The 24,324-nt window shown below is 34.8% G+C and overlaps 1 protein-coding gene across 3 annotated transcripts in view; it reads left to right on the top strand.

The window, feature by feature from the left end:
• The first annotated feature begins 11,112 nt into the window (after positions 1 to 11,112).
• The window catches only part of LOC128241853 (acyl-coenzyme A synthetase ACSM3, mitochondrial-like), a 51,479-nt gene continuing 38,267 nt past the window's right edge, over positions 11,113 to 24,324 (top strand). For 2 of the 3 annotated variants that reach the window (XM_052958963.1, XM_052958980.1), the window contains exons 1-8: positions 11,113 to 11,148; positions 14,179 to 14,410; positions 15,242 to 15,339; positions 17,429 to 17,541; positions 18,579 to 18,697; positions 19,564 to 19,616; positions 23,005 to 23,059; positions 23,892 to 24,013. In XM_052958963.1, coding sequence (XP_052814923.1) covers positions 11,147 to 11,148; positions 14,179 to 14,410; positions 15,242 to 15,339; positions 17,429 to 17,541; positions 18,579 to 18,697; positions 19,564 to 19,616; positions 23,005 to 23,059; positions 23,892 to 24,013 — 794 coding nt within the window. In that variant the 5' untranslated portion in view covers positions 11,113 to 11,146. The other variant, XM_052958971.1, reaches the window with a different exon arrangement.

Raw genomic sequence — 24,324 nt, forward strand, 5'->3', positions numbered from 1 at the left:
CAGTGTAAAAAGGCCGCATTATGGTTTTCAGTTGAGATCATAGCTGTTTATGAGAACATATAAATATACCGACGCTATTTTTAATCCTACTGGGATTTACGTGGTAGACAGACCCAGTAAATTTCCAATAAGGAATATGCGCAAAAACTGCGAAAGATGCATGTGTCGTAAACGATGTGATACATCAGTAAGTAAGATTCAATGGGTTGTACACAACGATGTAAAATATAATGCAAGTTTTTGACAATTTTCTTGCAATTGTACCTTCTGGTGTCTAGTCCCTTGAAGGAATATTCGTGCTTATTGTTTTGTTTTGTTTTCGCCTAAAGCAACATGTCTTCTGCATCGCTGAATACTGATCCCAGCTTGGATGAGCCTCTGATTGAACTAGAACCCGTTATGCTTAACAGCCAGACCGAGGTAAAGGTTCCCGGTATCTCTGACGAGGGCGAACATTTATTCACGTCCATACAGCAGCCAACAGAGGCTACCACTACCCCGCAGCCAAACTCCAACCGACCGCGAGGGTCACTACCTACCGATACCGATGTGACAGAAACGTTTGATATTACAGCGAACCCTGATTTATCGGAATTGTATAAACTCGAATTATTGTTCGATGATCTACCGCAAGATATGTTTATTGACCAGATTCTGCTGGACTATCACCACTCAGAAACAACTCTAGAATCACACAGACAAATGTTGTTTGAAATTATCAGACAGGCCGAGGACTACCCCTTCGATCGTGAGCTTGACCTTAAGACGCGTGTGCACGTTGGTAAGGGTGAATCGGTCGCAGTGAAACTACCTTCTTAGTACCTCAAAAAGAAAAGCGCGCCGCCATACACAACGCCTAGTATCAACCACAGCCCCCGCTCCAGCAAGGGAAAAATGCACGTGTAAAGCGGAAATAGCGGTACTAAAAGACGGACTCATATCTGTACAAGCAGACTTGCTACTTGTTAAACAGAGACAAGCTGCAACAGAAAACCTCCATGTGTCTGAGGTAAAAACTCAAACACACTCAGTAAAAGAGCTAAAATCGTCAATCGATCAATGCGCCACTGAATTTAACATTTCATTAAATGGTGACAGAACAAGATGCAAAACAGAACTGTTAAAGTTAACTGAAATCATTAAATGTCTCCAACAATCGATAGTGGGTGTTTAATCCAAAGTCAACCGTATAGAGCAAGGACTTATGGGAGAATACTTCGCGATACCCATCCAGGACGCACCCCCCGCCAGACCCCGTACCAGCGTCTCTCCACGCTCAGACGATACAACCACCTGCTTCCTGTAAGCCAGTTTTGATGAACGAGTGCAACGACTTTGCGCCTGTACAAAATAAAATGTACGCCACTATTCTCTCACGAGAGACTCAACCGAACGAGCGCGCAAAGAAACCCGAAAACGGAACACCGATCCCGACACACGTGACGAACAGAAGTGTTAAATCAAAACGCAGTCAACATAAAAATAAAAGTAAAATAAACTTTAGCGTAATAAATAAAGATCTCGAGCATGCAAACCAGAAACGCAGGGATAATTTCGACAAAAATTACAATGCATATGCAGACTATGATTCAGCATGGACATACAACAAGAACGACGACGATGATGACTGTTCACAGTACGTCAGAAAGCGGACAAAACGTTTCTTTGACGGGGGAATCGGGCTAGAAATTACGGAGAACAAACTAGAAAATTATATACGAAAACGTGGCCCAAAAGTATCAAGGATTGTTCTAAACAAAACAAGATAGGGAAATGTAATAATACGCGTTAACGTAGAAGATGACGATAACGCGAGCTATATGACTGACGATCCATGCTTCTGGCCTAGCGGCGTCACATGCAGGCCATGGGTGTCGTATTGGACTTACAGGCGACGAAACCATTCGGATGACGACACTAGCCGCGCACGGGGACGATGGCAGACCGGAGACCGGCAGATCGGATATCGGAATGAACGCGATGCAAGAACCAACTCTGGGTTCAGTGATTATAACAAATATGACGTTCTAAATTACCCAAGCGTCGACTAACAATTGTTATAATGATAAAACTAATATAAACCTAGCAACATGGAATGTTACAGGCGTAATGTCCAGCGCTAGCTACTTGAGTGACTGTTTAATGCAAAGAAACATACACATATGTGGAATAGCTGAACATTGGTTATATAACAGTGATTTGTGTTTCTTAAATTGTATAAACAATCAGTACTGTAGCCACGCAATCTCAGACCCTGATCTTTTAAAACCTAGCAATAGAAGGGTCGGAAAAGGAGGACTAGCAATATTGTGGCATCGTAATTTAAATGAATATGTATCGCCGTTAACGTTCAACTCTAAATATATCATAGGCATAGAACTTAATGTAAGCCCTGGCCAATATTTGTATGTTTTTCAGGTATATCTTCCATGTAAAAATTATTCTGTAGATTCATTTAGACACGCCCTAAACGATGTAGAAAATATTATTATACAATTTTCACATAAGGGAACGGTTGTTGTAATGGGCGATTTTAACACAGAACTCCCCTCGCGGGAACAAAAATGTATGTGCTTAGACTACCGAGGCCAGTCTCTAACAGATACTTTACTTAGAAATAACCTTGTCGCAGTAAATGGTCTGTCAATTTGCACTGGCGCACTTTTTACTAACGTACCTTTCAATAGTAAAAGAGATACTCTTATTGATCATATACTTGTACAATTGCATGATGTAAACTTTGATAATAGTTGCCAAATATTAGATGATGATTGTACACATTTTTCAACACATCGCCCTATCATAATGAATTTTGTCGTTCCGATATATATGTTTAAAGAAACTGAGCAATCGAGCATATTGGACTAAAAATATTTCACTCCTACACAAGAAAATGACAGATGCTAGAAGTAAATGGATACTAAATGGACGTGAAACGCACGAATCGTCGAACACACGAAAATTGTATAAAACGGCTAAAGCGGAATTCAGAAAAGCTCACAGATATGCAGTGCAGAACTTTATTATGAAACTTGAACAAAAGATAGACGAAACAGCAGAAATGGACCAAAATCAATTCTGGAAGCTTATAAATAAAAAACGCAAAAAAGTTAAATTCGATAAAGTATTTGAAATGAATTTCTCTGGTAAAACTTGCAATAGACCGGAAGAAATAAACGAAGGATGGAAACATTATTTTACTGACCTTTATTCGCCTGATGAAACTGATATGGAAAGACATATGTTGCGTAAAACAGAATTAAACAATGTTAAAGAAAATTTAAAATGTGACGTAAAATGGTTACCTTCCATTACAAAACCAGATGTTATCAAACAACTAAAGAACTGTAAAAATGGGAAATCAAGTGGCTACGACAACATTAACTTTGAACATTTGAAATATGGCGGCGAGGTAATCATAAAGACACTGATAATATTTTTCCAAACTAAGTTGAAATTCCATCTTGTTCCAAAAGAATTAAAACGAGGAATAATAACCACTGTTTTTAAAGGTGGAAATAAAAATAAAACAGACCCTAATAGTTATCGAGCAATATCCTTATGTTCAACTATCCTTAAACTATTTGAAAAAGTATTATTATACAAGTTAGACGAGTTAGGTGGGCCAACGATAAATTCTCTTCAAGGCGGCTTCCAAAAGAAGTACAGCTGTACGATGACGTCATTTATGTTGAGAGAAAGCATCCTCTTCGCACGTGAAAAGCAGTCGAAAATATACGCATGCGCACTTGACGTCCGGCAGGCATTTGATCATGTAACCTTCGAGTTGCTTCTGCTAAAACTGCATAAAACTAGGATAAATAGCCATATATTTCTAACAATATTCGAAATGTTTAAAAACATCCAAAGCTGTGTTAGAACTCAAAAATGCTCTTCACAGTGGTATGACATTCAACAAGGAACGAGGCAGGGTATATACAATGTATAAGCCCGATGTTATATCTTGTCTATATCAATGACCTTATGAACAACTTATTTACCGATAAACGGTGCCTTAAAATAAATAATGTGAGTTTTGGTTGTCCAACATCTGCTGATGATATGATTCTTTTATCGCTTAGTAAAGATGGCCTGCAGCATTTGATGAACATATGTTACAACAATTCAGTCAATGAAAACTACACATACAATGCACAAAAATGCAGCGTTGTGGTGTTTAATGAAAACATAATAGAAAATAATCGCCGACAATGGAAACTGGGTCGCGAAATCGTTAAAGAGGAAACCGGCTTTATCCACCTAGGAGTGTATTGTGACAAAAATGTATCGATTGATCGAAATATCAACGACGCTTGTAATAAGATAAGGAAAACTTATTTCAGCCTATCTGACTGTGGTGTGCTCAATCCAATTTCTATTAAACATCTATATGAAATCATAGTTTTAAGTAAAGGACTATTCGGATGTGAGCTATGGTCGTCGATGTCGGAAACCGACTTTGCTTTATCATCTGTAGGCCTAATTCCTATTGAAAATGAAATCGAAAAAAGGAAACTATTTTTTCTAGGCCAAATGTGTCACTCATCAAACCACAAAAGTGTGAAGAATCTATTCAATTTTCGACTTGTACAATATATTAAAAGACCACAAAACATACAGGGCTTTTTCCCAGATATATTGAAAATTCTTGGAAAGTATGAATTACATGAACATTTGAAGACATATATTGAAATCGGACAATTTCCTGAACAGTCGATATGGAAAAGCCGTGTAAGAAAATCAATAAGACAATACGTTTCGAATGATTTCTATCGAAGGCTATCAATTGATGAAACAATGTCCGATTTTATCATCATACAAAGTGAAATCGCTCCATGTATATCTTGGAAATTTGCACAACTATACAGAGAATACTTACCGTACTGCCATTCAATTGTGTTTCTGCTAAGTAAAGTTTTTTCTAAACCGTACGTGTATATTTGCCCACATTGTAAAATGCAAACTGAATCTATCGCGCACCATATACTTTTCTTTTGCATCAATAATGATAGTATTCGACACTTACTTTGGCGTAAACTGCATTCTTTGTTAGGAAATGATATGTTCACTAGCTTTTGTAAGCTAAGATTTCAAAAGCAAATTGTCGCGATGTATTCCGGTTTTACATACTCAAATCTTACCGATGAATTACGGGTATCTCTGTATAAGGTCATTACAAGATATTCGCATTTACTTGTTAAACCGTTTGTGTTCCTAAAATTTAGGACATTACATTCACGCAGCATTCAACTGTGTCAATTTTGCGCCTGATTGTCAGAATTCTTCTAAATCATTTTAAAATATGTGTGAGACAAACATGTGTCTAATTTCTTTCGCTTTCGTCCTAATTAGACAACATGAAATTGGCACTTTTTCTTTGTGAAAAAATAAAATAAACAATAATACACTGTCTAATCATTTTCGCTTTCGGCTGAATTAGGCATTAGGCTATTGCCATTAAAAATATTTATAATTTTACAAAATCATAATTTGCACTTCAGTTATTCTATATGTAGTAATAATGGCAACACGAATTAACTATCGTAATTATTTCCCTTTAATCTATATATGTATTGTTTAATCATAAGTACTTGTACATACATGTAAATATATTTACTTATAGACATTGGAATTACATTATCATTGTCTTATAAATCACATGTAATTGAGCCATACAACTATGCTCCATGTATATATGTACATACTCGATCACACCTATAAATCTGTCTATGTATATGTATTATGTAATGCCATGTTCAATCTCTTCTTTAAAGGAGGAAATAAAGAATTTTCTATCTATCTATCTATCTATCTAACTAACTAACTCAGCCTTCCCATAGTTGCCCGAGATTCATACAATTCGCGTTGTAGGGGGGACATAGATTCACAAAAAGCAAAGACGTCCTTTTCTCCTTTAAAGAGACTAGACATCGGATGATTCAATTGCAAGAAAAGAAGAAAAATGTCAATAACTTTCATCAGAGCTTCTAAAAGTTTGCAACCTCAACCGGTCCGGACCCCCTCCCCCCTCCCCCCCCCAAAAAAAAAAATCCCCCCGAAAAAAAGTCCTAGAAATGTCCAAACAAATGTGTCACACATTTTCGCGATGTGTATTCTATCAATTATTTTCGCGACGTGGCAATTCGTAAGCGGTGCTTTAGAGCCATCATAGCCGATTTAGATAGCGATTAGTACAAAATTATTCCTGAATGGGTTTCTCATCAAATTCTGCGGCGTTTCTAATAAGAAACACTGCGATTGTAATTAATTACGACCGGTGAAAAGCAGTCAGACGACAAAAAGTAAAACAGTGCTACACAATTTATTTGCGTAATGCTACTACAGTGGATCAACATTCAACTGAAAATCTCTAATAAAAAGAAATATTTATATGCATATTCGGGTCTTCTATAACTTTGATATAGACAACGATTTTTCATTACATAAAAAAATACTTAAAAAAATCTTTAAATAACGTAAGCGGCGCTTCTCAGCTTTTAGACTCTGTAGGTAATGAAGCGTGTCGCTGTTGATATTAGAGCATAAGACGGTAATATTAATTCGAAATTTTAACGCTTTTGAGGATGACAATTTCATTAATAATATAATGGTAATGGATTTTCGTGGCAAAAGTGTTACGACTGTTTCCACAAGAAAAAGACGGCGAATCTGACATTACTTTGATGTAATGAAAACAGCGAAGTCAATAAACACAGACAGTAATCGCCCTCAAGGATATGTCTCCTAGCTACAATAGGATGTCCCCTGGTAGCTAAGGATGCGGTATGACAAACACTGTTTATATATTTCAATATCTGTTTTTATACTGACTAAGCCATTTTGGACAGAAATTGAAAACAACAACAACAATTTTCGGCATTTTTTAGCCATTTTCTGTAACTGCAACCGGTCCGGCAGAAGCAAAATCGGTCCAGACCGGGAAATTGCCGGTTTTTTAGAAGCCCTGTCTTGCATAAATCTGACATCGTTGTCACAATTCAATGCATTTAATCTTATTTACTTATCACATTGCTTACAACACATCTATCGTTGGCAGTTTTTGTGCATTTTCCTAATTCGAAATTAACTCGGGTTGTCTACCACGTAAATCCCTGTAAGTTTAGAAATAGTTTCGGTAAATAAACAGATATGATTTAAACTTGTGTGTTAATTATTGTAACCATGTCACGTGATGTATATCGGCCTCCTACTAACCGGCATTAACAATTTTAGACTTGTTTTGTGGAAATACTGTTATGGCCTATTTTTGGGCCATCTGGTGTATAGCCCCTTTAAGTGTGAAAACAGACCTGAGCGTTCGCTTTTGGGTATTGCAATGTTCATTATTTTTTCACAGAAAAGCTTAGATGCATTACAGGCGTGATTCCGCCGTGTGCAATGGTGTAAAATGAGTCTTGAGTCCTCTTCTTGTTTCCAATGCATTTTTACTGTCAATAGTACCCTGACATTAACTTCTACAATGAAAAATAAAGTAATCAATAATTATTAATTTCAGATAGCAACGAACCGAAACCTTAGTATTTCAAAGATAAATGCAATATAGCGCTGACATGATCATCGTACACTTGCAATGTTTTAACGCTCGTCCCTTTAAGGTATGCCTCCACCCCCCATAAATACATGAATTTTGGATGCTTGGTCACCCCATATTATTTTGGTATCATTTTAAAGACTTTAGTTTACAGTCATTTCGTACCCTAATAATTCCATACCGTCCGATAAAAAGTTAACTTAAAAAAATAATAATATATAGGTTACGAACAAACTTCAAGTCGGGTACGAAATGATTATCTTAAGTTTACGAAATGACCGAAAATCGGACAGTACGAAATGAAAAGGGTACGAAATAACTACTTCCCATTTAAACGGGTTTGCAGGAAAAAAAGTGTTTTGTTTTTGTTTTTAAAGTAACACACCTATTCAAAATCAACAAATACACATGTAAAACAAACACAAATACTTACTAATGCACTTGTGATGAAGGGGAATGGGCGTGTTCCAAATCTTGAGATGAACCAAGGTATAAGATCGACTCCTGATGAATGCACAGTCAATAGCTGCTGTATCTTACCTTATTGTTTTAGCGAGAAATTTTAACGGGCCCCTTAAGGGGGGGGGGATTTGTGGTGCATTATTGTAACATTGCTATATAACATATTTTACCTTAAAGATGGTTTGGTTTGTGGTAAAATTGGCAAAATTTGCCATTATCATGTCAAGGGACCATGATTTCATGGATGAAGTTTATATTTCTATATTTCTTCATGTGGAACAAACAAATTATCTGTAATTGAGTTTTGTATGTGTCATTAAACATTTGGCTATGAATTAAAATCACATGCATGTCATGGGATGAAAGCAAACAAGTAATTTAAAGTTTTTATTTTCAAGTGAAGATTTCATAATTTACCACTAAGATTCTTAAATGAACCTAGGCCCTGTTTAGATAAAAATCGAAAGGCTTCAGATCATAAATTTCCAGACTAAACATTCTCGTAAATTGTGCTTCAATAAAACATGTTATAAGGACAAACCTTTTATTGCATAGTTTCTGCCCTTTACTTTACTCGAGCACTCTGAAGCAGGGCAAGATAAGCAACCAATATATCTTATAGAAGCCCTAGGGGCTTATATTACATATTATATAAATATAATTAAGACCAAATTTCAACCTATCTATTAAACTGTTGATTTGTCAAATAGGCATGCAACATACATTTTATGTTTAAGTATACTAATTTGCTTTTGTCAAGTTGCGGAAATGGAGCACTCTAACTTTTACAATACTGCTTTATGCAACAGCCAACATTGAAATCCGCTTTCATCTTATGCCAAAATTATTCGGCAATTCCCCTCACACATTTTTTACTTCTTACAATATGGCCATTACGAAAAACAAAACAAAATATGACCACCAGAGAGACTAAAATGGATTTTTGTTGCTTTTTTTGAAACGCTTAAACAAATTGTTAAGTTATTGGAGGACTAATATGCATACTTTTCCTGAGTATTGTGTCACAAAGCTTCGATTGTTTTGTCCATTTTTTTTAAATGTATCTTTTGTATAACTGAAATTGTTCATTGTTGTAATAATACTGTTTTAGGTATTATTATTATTATCATTTATTTTTTTAACTTTTTTGCATTCCATGATAAGTATATGTATAATTGTACCTTGATCACTGTGTAATACTTGAGTATGCGTGACATTGTAAAAACGCTGTATGTTCATTGGCATTTCTGCCTCGATGTATTTGTGAATAATTTCTATATAATGATGCACAAATAAACCTTGTTAGAATGTTAATAAATTTATTACTGGTAATGTTATTGTTGTTTCCAGTCAAGTCCCAGATGTCTTTCATATGACAATAGCAGAAATAACTAATTATTTAGAATGATAATGAATGTTGTTAAAGGGACTAGGCACCAGATGATACACTTGCAAGAAAAAACAAAATTTGTCAAAAACTTACATAATATTTACAAAATTGTGTACATTGCAATAAACCTTATGATTGTTGCATTTATTTTTTTAATCATGTAAAAGTTTGGATTATCGGCCTCCTACTACCTTGCATTGATAATTCTAGGCTCATTCTGGACTGAATATCCACAAACCACTCATCAAAAGAAAATGGTTTGTTACACTACGGACGGCCGTTGTTTTTATATACACGTAAGTAGGCAACATCTCGAAAGCATACATTCTTTTACAGCACGTGTACTTTTCGAAATAGTGCTGACATGTAAAAAAACAACAATGAAATTCCAAGATCTAAAATCAACACGAGTTTGAAAAATACCAAGTTTCGTGTCTGTATCAGGAAGCAGTGGAACATTCATCATTGCAAGTGGCAAGAAAAGACACAAACAATTTTGGCGCAACTGATGATGAGATTGGATGCGGGAGGGGTGATTGCTTTCAACGATGTAAAAGATGTTTTTAACAAAAAATATAAATGGTGCTTTCTGGCACTATAATAAGAAAAATGTGATTTATTTCCAAAAATCAACAAACTCTTGTTATCAATAAAGAAGAAAAATAGTAATAAAATATTTTCGAAATGCAACATTTCGGACTAGAGTTTATTAACATATTTTTGAAGACTACCCCAACCCCATACACCCTGCCAACATTTAAGACCATTTAACTTTTCCGAATGAGGGGCAAATGTCGAAAGCTTGTGTCCCTAATTTACGCCCCCTCAAATGTCAATTCTTGGACCCGCCCCTGGGCCCCTCGACATTGCCGATGTTCATGCCGCTTCTGTCGTCAAAATTAGTATGCTCTCCTCATGTTTTTTCTCCACCCCCGTCAGCTGAAACCACATTCGACCGACATTCGTACGTCCAACATTGTGGATATTGTATCTCCTATCGTCGAAATTCGAGCACCCGCGGTCGATATTGCCGCTCTCTGTCGCCGAAATTCGCCCGCTCGTGGACGTTGCAAGAAAGTCGTTAGATCATTGGTGTTGTTATCACCCACGGTCACCTAACACTGGGACACCTTAAGGTTATTATTATAACACTCATTGCCTCGTAATCATGTAATCTTCTTCACGTGCAGGTGACGTCCTTGACTCCAAAATTGAGCACGTTGTGCACGAGGACTTCACGGACGCCAATTACCTCTTTTTCTATGTCTTAATCGAAAGCAATTAATAAATAAACAACGTGAATATCTTTTCAAATATTTCTTTATCAGAACCGTTATTGTAACCTTATTTTTTTCCTTGGACAAATGATAAAATTACTAACGTTCATAATTTATTTCCAGCAAGTTCTATCTATTTTTAAAGCGTTCAACCTCTTACGCACCGCATCTTAATAAAGAGTGCGCATCGACACGAGAATTGTTGTATATTGTGTGCACACTCCAATCAAACTCGATGTTTTTTATATGATTTATAGTCAATCAATAATCAGTATCACAACATTATTTACTAAGAGGATATCAAAGCAATGGATATAGTTACAACTTTGATTGGTTTAGGAACGGTGTACGCTCTTTGGTACGGCATTTAATAGACTGTTTATTAGTGAGTTATTTCCCTTTGTTATAAAATCGCCTAGATCTTGTTATTCAAACAGTGAAGCTGTCAAACTTAAGACGTAACAAATGTGGGTGACTGTTTAATTTTTCAAACAACTAATAACTGTGTTATTTTAAAGATTTATGTATTCAAACCTACTGGAATATAAATTTGGAAATTGCGTGATATATTTGACAATACAATCGTTTGATCTTGCCGAAAAACAGTTGGACCAATTTGTTTTTTAAATAATTTAGTTTAGGGTAAGATCTATATCCTTTTGTAGGTAGTCTTTTTATTTTTTTTATTAGTCTTTATATAAGCACATTTCTGACATCATTGGAGAATGTTGTTAAAGTTATCTAGAACTGTATAAAGCTTTAAAGGTTTTAAACTACATATTAAAGCTGCACTCTCACCACGGACCTATAAACCATGGATTGTAACTGTCCCATATCGGTGAAACGATAAGAAATAATAATTTACCCACAATCTTTAGCGCGCGCTCAGCAAATATCGGAAAATTCCGCTAAATCTACGATCGGTGATTAACGGCGATCTTCGGTTATTACCGCCAACTCTGCTAATAATGCCTTGTTCGTTATAGATTTAATCATAATAAATAACTGTGATTTTAATGAGATTCAATTGGACTATTATCAACTCAAATGAAAGTACCGCGTATTTGAGTCAATTTTAATTAATGTTTTCCTACATGTATATATTCGGCCGATGTCGGATTTCTCGAAAATGACCACACGGTAAGATCTCGGAATGAAATCCCGCTGCACGTGTGAGTTCGAGATTATCGCATTAACACAGATGAGAGTTACCAATCAATGGTTTATAGGTCCATGCTCTCACAGATTGATCGTTTTGACAATTTTTTTTTATTTTTGTCTTGGAACGAGCCAATTTTTGCGAAAGTTTATGGAAAAGAGTTATATAAGACTGTTGACAAAAAAAATAGATCGCAGATTTTTATATTTAAGAACAAAAACTGATGTTTTATGCATTTTCTTAAACCGTTAGTAACGGTTTATGTCATGAAACATTAATTTTTGAACAGAAATATAAAAATCTGCCATCTGATCTTTTGTCAGCAATCTGTTATCATTGGTTTGCAGATATTCACGCAAAAATTTGCTCTTTCCAAGACAAAAAATAAAAAAGTTGTAAAAACGGTAAATCTGTGAGAGTGCAGCTTTAAAACACACACTTTATAAAAATAAATAAAAAAAAGATGTTTTTAACAACTGACTATAAAAACAGCTTTATATAAGAACTTTATTGTAAATATTGGAGAATTGTGTTAAAGTAAGAATCTGTATTAATCTTTAAAGGTTTTAAACTACATCGGCCTAAAAAATAACGTACTTATGTAAAGCCTAATAAAAAAAGCCTTACCTGTTTTTGAAAAGGATTTAACCCTTATATGGCCTAAACAAAAAATACATTTGTCAGTGGCGTAGCTACATGTAGGCCTTGTAACCATGGGCCTACAACTTTTTGAAAAAAATTACAAAATTTGAATAACCCAAAAATTCAAAAAAATTAATAACAACTCAAAAATGTAATTAATGTTATTATAACAAAAGTAAGTCTGTTGTTTATTTAAACTATGTTCTGGGTGTTGCTATGTTGCTTGATTGTATTGTTATCATTGCATATAAATTTAAGTTTGTATAATGTGCATATAAAATGGATGTAATTGTACCTTTGTTTTTCTCTTGGAATGCTTCTAAATTGCACTATTTTGCTTCGAATTTAGAAAGACATCTTTGGGGTGTGTATCCCCGAACTCACATAGAACGATCAGGCCTAAAAAATTTTTGCATAGCTACGCTCCTGTTTGGTAAGGCCCGATCATACCAATGAAATAGTCGCCGACCCTACTGTTTTTATAGTCAGTTGTTAAAAGCTTTATGCAGAAGATGACTTTAAAAACCATTCTCCAATAAAAATAAATAAAAAGCCTGCCTTAACCTACCTGTATTTGAAAAGGATGTAGCGTACCTAACCAAACCATTTCTTTTGGCGATATTAAAACACTAATTTTAAACAAATATAAATATTAGATAGAGCCATACAGTTTATATGCAAATGATGAATATGAGAAATTGATCATATCAATCAAAGTTCATTGCCTGTGAAACATTCAGTTGTAGGTGTAGATAAAATGTTTAAGTTTATGTAAAGGCGAGCTCAACTGTAGCTGAATATATTTAAAAGAGAAATACATATTAAATTAGGATATGAATAAAGTGAATGGTACTATGTGTTACCCGACACCAAAAACATCAACTGGAGAGAGGGTATTTGCAGACCAAAAAATTAATCAAAATACACCTACATGTGTATACATAGAAAATGGTTAAATTTTACACGCAACATTTACATTTAAGTAATTATTGAGTAAGATTGTTAGAATGTATGGACAAAACTTAATGGTTTGGTGCAACACAGTCCTATAACCATTTATTTTGTCTACATTATATTGTGTGAACTATAACCACTAACTGGGCCAGCCACTGTATACTATCTACTGCTTCACCTGATTAAAATCATTAATGGCCGACAGCTGACTTACTGAAATAAACATATCGGTAGATTAAAGAAAAAGTGCATTCTCATTGAACAAAATATAATGTTGACCACTCATTTTTGCAGTTCTGCTATATGATAACATTAAAATCTGTTTTATTTAGTAATAGTGAGCTTAGTAACAGCTTTTTTTATAAGGTGTCAGGCACACAGGAGTCTAGCAGATTACTGAATTACAAATATAAGGAGGCACCCTGTAAATCATGGAGTCGAGTGTTTGATGGTTTTAACTTTTATTGTCATACAGATTAGATAAATATTTAAAATAAATGTGTTTAAGTACGGGATGGCTTACACAGTCTTTATATTATCAGGTTCCAGAAAGTGAAAAGCAAAATGCTGATTGATGTAACATGATATTCATTAGAACTGTTTCCCACTGCTTGGACTTGTAGTTAGGAAAAGCTCCCAATAACTAAAATGTTGGTGTAAGAGCAAGATTTTATGAGTTTCAGCCTCTTAGACACTATCATGTCGACCTCTAGTTATCAACATGCAAATCCTGTATATTCAGGCCACCTGGTATGGCTTTAACACACTTAAGGTCGCTACAGTCCATCCACCGTCGGTTAAGCACTTATTGGTTGCCATGGAGACAGGCCACACCCAACTGCCGCGCCTACAGCACGACTTTTGACCCACGTAACTGGGACTATGAGACTGAGAAGAAGAGCTACAGTCTCATTGCTCCGCAGTATTACAACTTTGCTAGAGATGTGATAGATTCCTGGGCACAAAAGGAAAAGGTATTTTTTTCTATTGTTAAAGCTGCACCCTGCACAGATTGACCGTTTTGACAACTTCTTAATTTTTGTCTTGGAATGAGCCCAATTTTCAGTAAATGTCTGAATTTCGTTGATATAAGGTTGCTGATAATGGATCAGATCCCATTTTTACATATTTACACTTGAAAATTGATGTTTTATGGCTAAGATCGTTACTAACGCGTTATGAAAATTATAAATTTTGGCAATTTCCAAACAATTAAGATCTGTTCTATTGTATTTACATGACTTATTAGAAAAGACTGATGCCAAAATAAGCTGGTTCTGAGACAAAAAAAATAAAATGAAAAAGCTATTAAATCGGTAAATCTGAGAGAGTGCAGCTTAAAACAAACATCATTGGAATCTTCCCTTTGAAGGTAATATAAAAAAAATATATGCGTTATTATAAGGGATGTTTTTGATATATATCAGGCCTACATTGCGATATTCAAATAAGCATTTGTGATAGTGATTGCAGGGTCAACAAGCTTACTAACTATTTATTAAGGAAAGTTATTTTTTCTGCTGTTTTCCAAACAATTGAGTTCTGTTTTTTATGAGCTAATTTATATGACTGAATTGAAATCATTGATGCCAAAATCAGCTGAAAAAAAAAAAAAAAAAAAAAATGACGAAACCCCAAATCTGTGAGAGAGCAGCTTTAAATATCCTGTACTCGAAGTTGCTTTGTTTGACTTTCTTATTACATGTATATACCAGTTTTGTTCAAGAATCAGACAAAGTTACCTGAATACCTGCCATAATTGAGTTTTAAATTGGTTCCGAGTCCTTTTGGGAATTTCATTCCAGGCTGGTTTGAGGGGAGACAATCCTGCTCTATGGTGGATTAATGACAAGGGGCAAGAACTCAAGTGGTCTTACCAGGAGGTTGCATACCAGTCTAAGCTGTAAGTACTGCATGAAATTTAGGATAGATAATACGCTAGGATTGATAATAGGTGGGGTAAAATGGTGACTTAAACCAAGTTTTGCAAAGACGGACAAAATCCCCCTATCCACCAAGTTTTGCAAAGACGGACAAAATCCCCCTATCCACCAAGTTTTGCAAAGACGGACGAAATCCCCCTATCCACCAAGTTTTGCAAAGACGGACAAAATCCCCCTATCCACCAAGTTTTGCAAAGACGGACAAAATCCCCCTATCCTCCAAGTTTTGCAAAGACGGACAAAATCCCCCTATCCACCAAGTTTTGCAAAGACGGACAAAATCCCCCTATCCTCCAAGTTTTGCAAAGACGGACAAAATCCCCCTATCCACCAAGTTTTGCAAAGACGGACAAAATCCCCCTATCCTCCAAGTTTTGCAAAGACGGACAAAATTCCCCTATCCTCCAAGTTTTGCAAAGACGGACAAAATTCCCCTATCCTCCAAGTTTTGCAAAGACGGACAAAATTCCCCTATCCTCCAAGTTTTGCAAAGACGGACAAAATTCCCCTATCCTCCAAGTTTTGCAAAGACAGAAAATATCCCCATGCTTCACCAAGTTTTGCAAAAACGGACAAAACAACCCTACCTACGGAATAGCTGCTGACCCTATCAGTTTTATAGTGAGTTGGTAAAAATAAGATTTTTTTTAAAGTGTGTGTTTTTAAAAAAACAACATTATCATACAGAAAATTACTTTAACACCATTCTCCAATGATGACAATAACATTCTTATATAAATCCTAATAAAAAAAACCTGCCTGATTTTGAAAAGGATGTAGCTCTAACCAAACATTTTTTGTTTTTGTTTGGCCTAATTGCAGAAGACAGGTGATAGTATTCAAACTAAATACAAGACGAATGTTGATGCTAGGCATCAAAGACGCGGCTGAATGGTTTTTATTGAATATAATACGTGAAAAATATCGATACCCAATTGGCTCAATAAAGTCATGTGACAATATATACAATTGTTAACATTCCGAATAAACACGGACATAGCCGAACTATGACGGTTTAATCAACTTTCTAGCTCGTAGTTACTCGTTCGTCTCCGGCATGCGTAAATTATTTAGACTGGTACCTTGCATTATCACCGATAAAATTATTGGTGTCGGGTCGATTCGGCCGAGATATCATTTCGGCCTGATCCTTTTCGGCCTACTTTTATTCATTAATGTTTGTTTTAAATCGTGTGAATTATGCTTTGTACTTCCATTTTATACTTAAATTTAAAATAGTCAATTAATGTCGTGTTGAAACACTTATATTTGTTATCAAATGCATAATTTAAACTATTATTCACAATATGCCCGTAAATTCTCACATGCTTATTTACTACCACAACATGTATATAAATCGTTTTCACAGAAAGTAAATTTCTAAAATAACAAACTCGTATGACCGGCGACCAGTCAATACAAAAACACAGAGAATAACTTTTTTTAATTTCCTGTTTTAAACATTAGGCTTATTCGTTTTATATGACGTTTTGGAAGTTTTACACGCATCAAACGGTTATTGACGACAAATTTTAAGTAAAGTTAAATAAGAGTTGATATCATTAACAAATCTTTTATTTTTCATAACTAAAATTTATCCGTATACACTTCCCCATTAACAATTGCAAACATGTTTCCGTGTTAATCAAGCATCAAACCATTAATTATTATTTTGTTTTTGTTTGTTTAAAGCTGCACTCTCACATATTTACCATACTTTTTGTCTCAGAGACTCAGCTGCCATTTTTTGCATTCAATTAATTATTATTTTTTTAATTGCATTAAATTATGTTTAGATCATAAATATGTCATTATTCATCCTTTATGTAATTAAAAAAATACCCTACTTTTTTTCTAAAATTCATTAAATTATGTATAAATGTTGTCATTTAATCTTGCTATATATATTTCTTATATCCAACTTATTCATTCTTACTGTAATTAAAATTTTATTAGTCCAATTTTTTAACAAAATGCAATTATTAAAATTATGTATAAATGCTGTAATTAAATCTTTCTGTATTATATTTCTTATTTCCGACTTTGTAGGGTAGCTAATGTATTGACGGGTCCTTGTGGGCTAAAGCCGAATGACATAGTTATAGTGGTGCTGCCTCGTATACCTCAGTGGTGGGCCATCAACGTAGGGGCAATACGATCTGGTACGTGGCAGCTCATTGCTTTTAAAGCTGCACTCTCAAAGTTCGACCGTTTTGACAACTTTTTTTAATTTTTGCCTTGGAATGACCCAAATTTTGCGTTAATGTGTGGAAACCTGAGTGATCGCAGTTTTCATATTTACGTTCAAAGTTTAATGTTTTATGGCTTAAAACAATACCAACGCTTTAAGAAAATTGAGTTTTTTTGCAAAAACTTCAGTTTTTAAATGTAAATATGAAAAACTGCAACTGATGTTTTGTCAGCAGTCTTATATAACTGGTTTCCTGAGACACTCACTGCAAAAAATGGCTTATTTCAAGACAAAAGAAAAATGGCCAATCTGAGAGCTTTAACCATTCGTTTTCTCCTGTAGTTCATCTGTTTTTTAAGAAAAAAAGAGGCGAAAAATGTACCTTGGATTTTATCAAAATAATGTACACTGGAAAAAATTTGTCTTTTGAAGGTTACATCATACTTTGAAATATGTGACATCATCAGCAAAAAAGTCCTGGGGATTGTATTCATATTATCAACAAGAACAGAAATTTAACTAATTGACTGGACTGGACAAAATTAATATTAAAATTTATATAATTTTTTCACAAATAATTTTAAAAAGCTATGAATGTCTGATTAAGCGACATGATATTTCCAAAAAAAATCGCCAAAAGACCAATTTTCCCAGATGATTTTACATGTGTGTAATCAAGTCATAATGTATTGAAATTGGACAATAAGACTTATGGTCCATCAATTTACAATGAATATATCATGTAGCTCTGTGATTATCTTCAAAATAACATACAGTCCAACCCCGTTTGCTCGAACTCACTTGGCTCGATTTCCTCGTTTGCTCGAACTGGATGAAAGGACCATGTTTTATCTTCTAAATGTAAGCATTACCGCTTGACTTGAAAATCCTGAGACTGGAGGTATGTTCGCTGCATGGTCCCTGGGAGTTCGAGCCAATGGGGTTCTACTGGAAAAAAAGGAGATCAAATACATTCTAGATATTTCAAACCTATTCTGGAAATACCAGGGGTGATACTGAGTCCCGGGACAACCCTGCTGCGCCCCAGTGACCTCCAGTATCGACTGAATGCCGCCGAAGCAAAGTGCATAATCACAAATGCTGACTGTGCTGACCATGTGGATCAGGTCTGTGGTCTTCTTGGGAACAATAGCTTGGCTACAAAAAATGTTTCTCGTCTCCCAACCTACATGTTCCCTAATTTTTGTGCCAGAACCTTTTTTATTGTTGGCAACTTTTTTCTGACCGCTATTTTTTCTCCTTTTTTTGTGAAATTCTTTGGTAGCTTTTTATCCAGAAAGACACTGCACTGCTTTATTGTATTGTTCTTATGAAGCGCTCTAGTTAAAATAAACTCAGATCAAATGACACTGTACATATATTGAGACAGAAATTTCACATACAAATGTTTTTTGGCCTACATATTATTTTACCATAATAAGCTGAAGTCTTATGAATGTTGATGTTCATTTTTAATGTTTATGATGACAACGTATGAACCATTCTAGCTTACAAAAAAACTACTAAAAGATAATTTATATTTTTATGAAATGAAAGATGAAATACGGACAAAAGAATTAATATCATTTACTATTTTATGTTTTCTGTTAATAATTGAACAGGTAGTCAGGTATGTGCATTGTCAGCGAAGTTCATTGATCCCATGGCTACAGGGACCATCACACCCCAACCCATCCCCCAAACTGAAAACTTTGAAAAAAAGACAATTGATTGTTTCTGATTATTACACTATTCTTTTTTTTAGTATTGACACTTCAGTTTGCTTCTCAATTCTTGAAGGGGTGCTATACCTCATTTGAGGCCTTAAGTGCCCCTCAAGCCCCTTGCTGAAGTGGTTGAGGCCTTCAACTAACAGGAAAATCACATCCCCTGAAGTCCAACTCGAAGAATTTTGAAAAAAATATGTGAGGTCCTTAGTAATTTTAGAGCTATTCCGACAACAAGCAGTCAAATTCTGTCCATTATTTTTCAGGTTGTAGACAAATGCCCTTTGTTAAAGACCAAAGTTATCGTTGGTGAAAAAAGGTAAGAATTCTGTGGATAATTTTTGATTGGAATATTTAAATACTTGATCCAATACTTTCTGTCTTTCAGATATTAACATTAAAAATAAAAAAACACATGCTAAAAGTGACAATAATTATTCATAAAATTATGTTCACCCGGGTCTGGTGTACATACCGGGTGGATGTACGAGTTGTAATAAATATTGATATTAATATCTTACGTGATTAAAATGAGCTTCATCATTATGTCTCATGTTCTTTTCAACACAAGCTAATGGCATATTAAATAAAAAGTCAGTTTTATCAATTACCATATAAACGCGTCCAAAACATACCACAGGTGCAAATTTGCATACGTGGCATAAAAACGCAACATATCGTAACGAATAGATGATATAAATGTTTCATGATGTACTTCATACGGACATAAAATACTACACATCAAGATCAAAATCATCATTTGAATGTAAAAATGCAAATACGATAATATCGACAGCGCTGTTTTAATAAAATCTTCGTTTGATTTGAAGTCATACCATAAATACAATCACAAAACAGCTCATAAATATATTTTATCTCTTTTCCCATATTAAAAGTCAAGTCAACCATGCATCCAGTGAAAAACAAGCTACATATGTTAATATTTTAGTACCAAACAACCCAATAAACATCTTTCCCCAGGTCGAAACAGTATTTAGAAAGCAAAAACGTATTTCTTTAAGTCCACTGAATTCCTCAAACCCCATTAGGACGCAATTTCAAGTTGTGTATTGTAGACAAAATGTGTCTCCAGCAGCCCTCTGCATCCTTATTGTGGTTACAGACAAGCCGACTCATGATCAAACATAAATAAGATACCACAGGGGAGGACATTCAGATGTACAATCCATAATTAATCCAGTGCTGGTTTCTCCCTTCTGCCTGCACTTTTCTAGACACAGTAAATAGCCCAGCTTGATGACATGCTAAGTGGTGATTTATTGACTGGTTCAATTTCATAGAATGATAAGCCCTTTTCTCAAAATGAGGAGTTTGGGAGGCAATTTCCCTGGACTGTATGATAGTTGGATAAAGTCTTGCAAAAGCTTAAACTTGGCCATATCTTAGTAATAATTTAAAGGTATTCAAATTAAACTCAGTATACATGTTACTAGTGAAAACAATTTTGGATATGTACACCATGAACCACAACTCTGCATAACTTGATTACATTGTCAAGTTCTGTCCCTTTATAATTGGAATAGTCATGCAATTTTTTCTTACTTGGTCATATCTTAACAATCATTTTAAGATATTCAAATAAAACTCAAAACACATGTTACCTTTGACATTCATTTTGAATATGTTCACCAAGGACCTTATCTCTGACTCCATTACATTTTCAAGTTATGCCCCTTGATAATCGGAAAAAATCATGCATTTTTTTCTAACTTGGCCATATTTTAATAATTGTTTGAAGATATTCAAATAAAACCCAGATAACAGGGTACAAGAGACAATAATTATGTAAATGTATATTTATTATATACCCATCATAAATCCACACACAATACATATCGCAAAATATGGTAGTCCGTATGCCACTCCAGCGCAATACGGCCGCATGTTAAAATGACGTCATAAAACAAAATAGTGTGTTGTTAAAATGACATTTATTATGAAAACATGTGGGGTTTAAGTGATCTAATCAGTAATGTATACAATAATCGGCTTGCACCTCGTGAAATCCGAATCTGCAAAAATCCTCTCCAGTCGAATACAACCTCCCGGATCAAAAGGCAGTACTAATAACCCTATTGTACAACAAGGGCCATAACTCTGACTTTATTATATTGTCAAGTTATGCTCCTTGAAAATTGGAAAAGTCTTGCAAAGACTATTAACCTGGCCATTACATAGTATTTGTTTAAAGATATACCCATAGATCCCTGTACACATGTTACCAGTTACAATATGCATAATGTACAAGGACCATAACTCTGACTTAAATAATGTTCTAAGGCCTAGATCACTTGAGAAAAAAGAAAGAGCATTGTTTTTCTGCATTAGGACTTTAGTTTATACTTTTTTTTGTAATGTTACAATGGTAAAAGATTGTTCATTTTTGCATTTTACTGTAAGATAAAGATAGGAAATTTCTGTGACTTCGGGGATTCCATGGACCAAAAATAAAATGAAAATGAAATCTACTTGAAAAAGTAAACTGGTTGCTTTTGCTTGTTACTTTCTTTATTTACTGACCTTCCAGGTTGTTAAAATCTAATGTAAGCAGAGTCCTTAAAAGGGCTTCTAAAAAAATCAGTTTTGCTTCTACGGGCACGATGCTTCACGCGGTATGGAATTCATTAAGTGAAATTTGCAAAATAGAGCCATAGCATTTTTTATCAATTTTAATAAATGAGTTTAATACATTTCATGTTGAATGTGATATCATAATTCAAATCCCATAAGTACTTGTTTAAAGATTAATAGCTCTAAATGTATTAAACGTTCCAACATAACATGCTAAATTTACAAGGCTATTTATTTAAACAGTCATGTAAAGCGTTATGCACTGGTTATATATTGAGCATATGTACAAACGGCACACAATATAGGTTGATGAAGTTTAACATACATTTTTGGCAGTTAATTATGATGATGCATCAATATTAAAAACAATTTTTTGCATCAGCCTACATTATGTGCACCTTTTATTTCATGATGGATATGTTATTAATGATACTTGTTAAGTTGTAAGATGTTATCACACATATTAAGTTAAAGCTGCACTCTAACAGATTGATTGTTTTGACAACTTTGTTTTTTATTATCTGGGAATGATCCAGGTACAAACGGCACACAATATAGGTATCATGCATTTTTTGGCAGTTAATCATGATGATGCATCAATATTAAAAACAAATTTTTTGCATTACCCAATATAATGTGCACCTTTAATGACCACATTTCATGATGGATATGTTATTATTAAATGGTACTTGTAAAGTTGTAGTATGTTATCACACATATTAAGTTAAAGCTGCGCTCTTATCAGATTGATTGTTTTGAATTTATTTTATTTTTTTGTCTTCAATGGAATGTTTTTGGTTTTCGTAAATGTCTGAAAACCAGTAATATAAAACTGCTGACAAAAGAGCAGATCATGCTTTTTATATGTATGTTCAAAAATTGATGTTTTATGGCTAAAAGCGTTACTAACCCTTTAAGAAAATTGAAATTTTCGGCAGTGTATCCAACAAACAATTCTGTTCTATTGTGAGTTATCTTATATGACGAGATGCAAGTTATTGAGGATGAAATCAGCTGATTCTGAGACAAAATAAGAAATCAAATTGTCAATCTGTGAGAGTGCAGCTTTAAGCCTTTATATGATCGATGTGTTTTTTGCTATTTGTCAACTGCAGGGCTGGATGGCTTAACTATGAAGAACTGCTACAGAAAAGTACAGACAATTTTGAGGTAGACTTTACAAACTACTACAGGGACGGTATTCATAAAACATCTTAAGTAAATTCTTATCGTAATACGAATGCCTATGTTTTTCAAACTGGTGGTATATAAACTTATTTATACTCACACTTGGGCAAGGCCCATTTGACGAGTGCTCCAATAAGATTGTTAGTCATTTGGGGTTTTTAGAAGATAGTGCACAGGCAACCCTGGTTAAAGCTACCCTGATTCTTGAAAGTGCACAAGTGTATAGCACTGACACGAGGGACCCCCATTTAATGCCCCTCCCAAAAGATGATAAGTATTTTTTTAGTGGTGCGGTGGGGGAAATGGAACCTGGGACCCCTGGATTGACAGTCAAGTGTGTTACCACTAGACCACGGATCGGCCACAAATATGACATTCAAATTTTGACTTCCCTTTATAATAACTTAGGCCAAAAGTATAGAATTGTATGGTTATGGTTATATCTTGTCCAAAAACTGGTAGGGTAAGTTATTAAACAAAACTAAAATAAAATCGGGCTTTAAGTCAACATGGTTTAGTCATCATTGGGGAATGGTGCTTTTCAAACTACAATTTAAAACACACAAACCATTTTTTTAACCTACGGATTATAAAAACCATAATAGGGTCGTCGCTTACTTCGTAGGAAGGGTCAGGCAACCTGAACCAGAATATTTTTTTAGGGCCATATGATATTTCACGTGCAAAGGGTAATCAAGTGCCTAGTAAATCTTTCCAGTATTTTAACAGTTATGAATAGTTTTGTGAAGATGATTCGTCTTCATGCCGATTGGATAAACTAAAGAAAAAACTTCCATCTTGTACTGTTTTTCAGTGCGTCAACTCATTAGCCACATACCCTATGACAGTGTTCTTCACCAGTGGTACAACGGGGTCCCCCAAGATGACCGAACACACCCACAGTAGCTATGGCCTCGGGCACATCATTACTGCCAAGTAAGGCTGGTGGCGCACAAGAGTGCTATTTTTACCTTTTTTATTTTTGTTTGTCAGCAGCAGCTGTGGCGTAGTTTTTGTGTCTGTTAGCATCATTCGAAAAATGTAAATGTAACTTAGAAGTGTGAATGTAAGATTTGGGCGTTAATGTAACCAGTGTGTGTATACCACGTGATAAATTGGGTCATAAATGCTACGTCGGAAGGCAATATTTTGATTTAAAAAAAGACTTTAATCAAAGATAACTTCACTATTTCTTTACCATTTTAAATGAAACATAGCGCAGTCTACCCCGCTTAAAGAGCCCTACC

The sequence above is a fragment of the Mya arenaria genome, chromosome 2 (genome assembly GCF_026914265.1).
Source record: "Mya arenaria isolate MELC-2E11 chromosome 2, ASM2691426v1".
In the NCBI taxonomy this organism is placed as follows: domain Eukaryota; kingdom Metazoa; phylum Mollusca; class Bivalvia; order Myida; family Myidae; genus Mya; species Mya arenaria.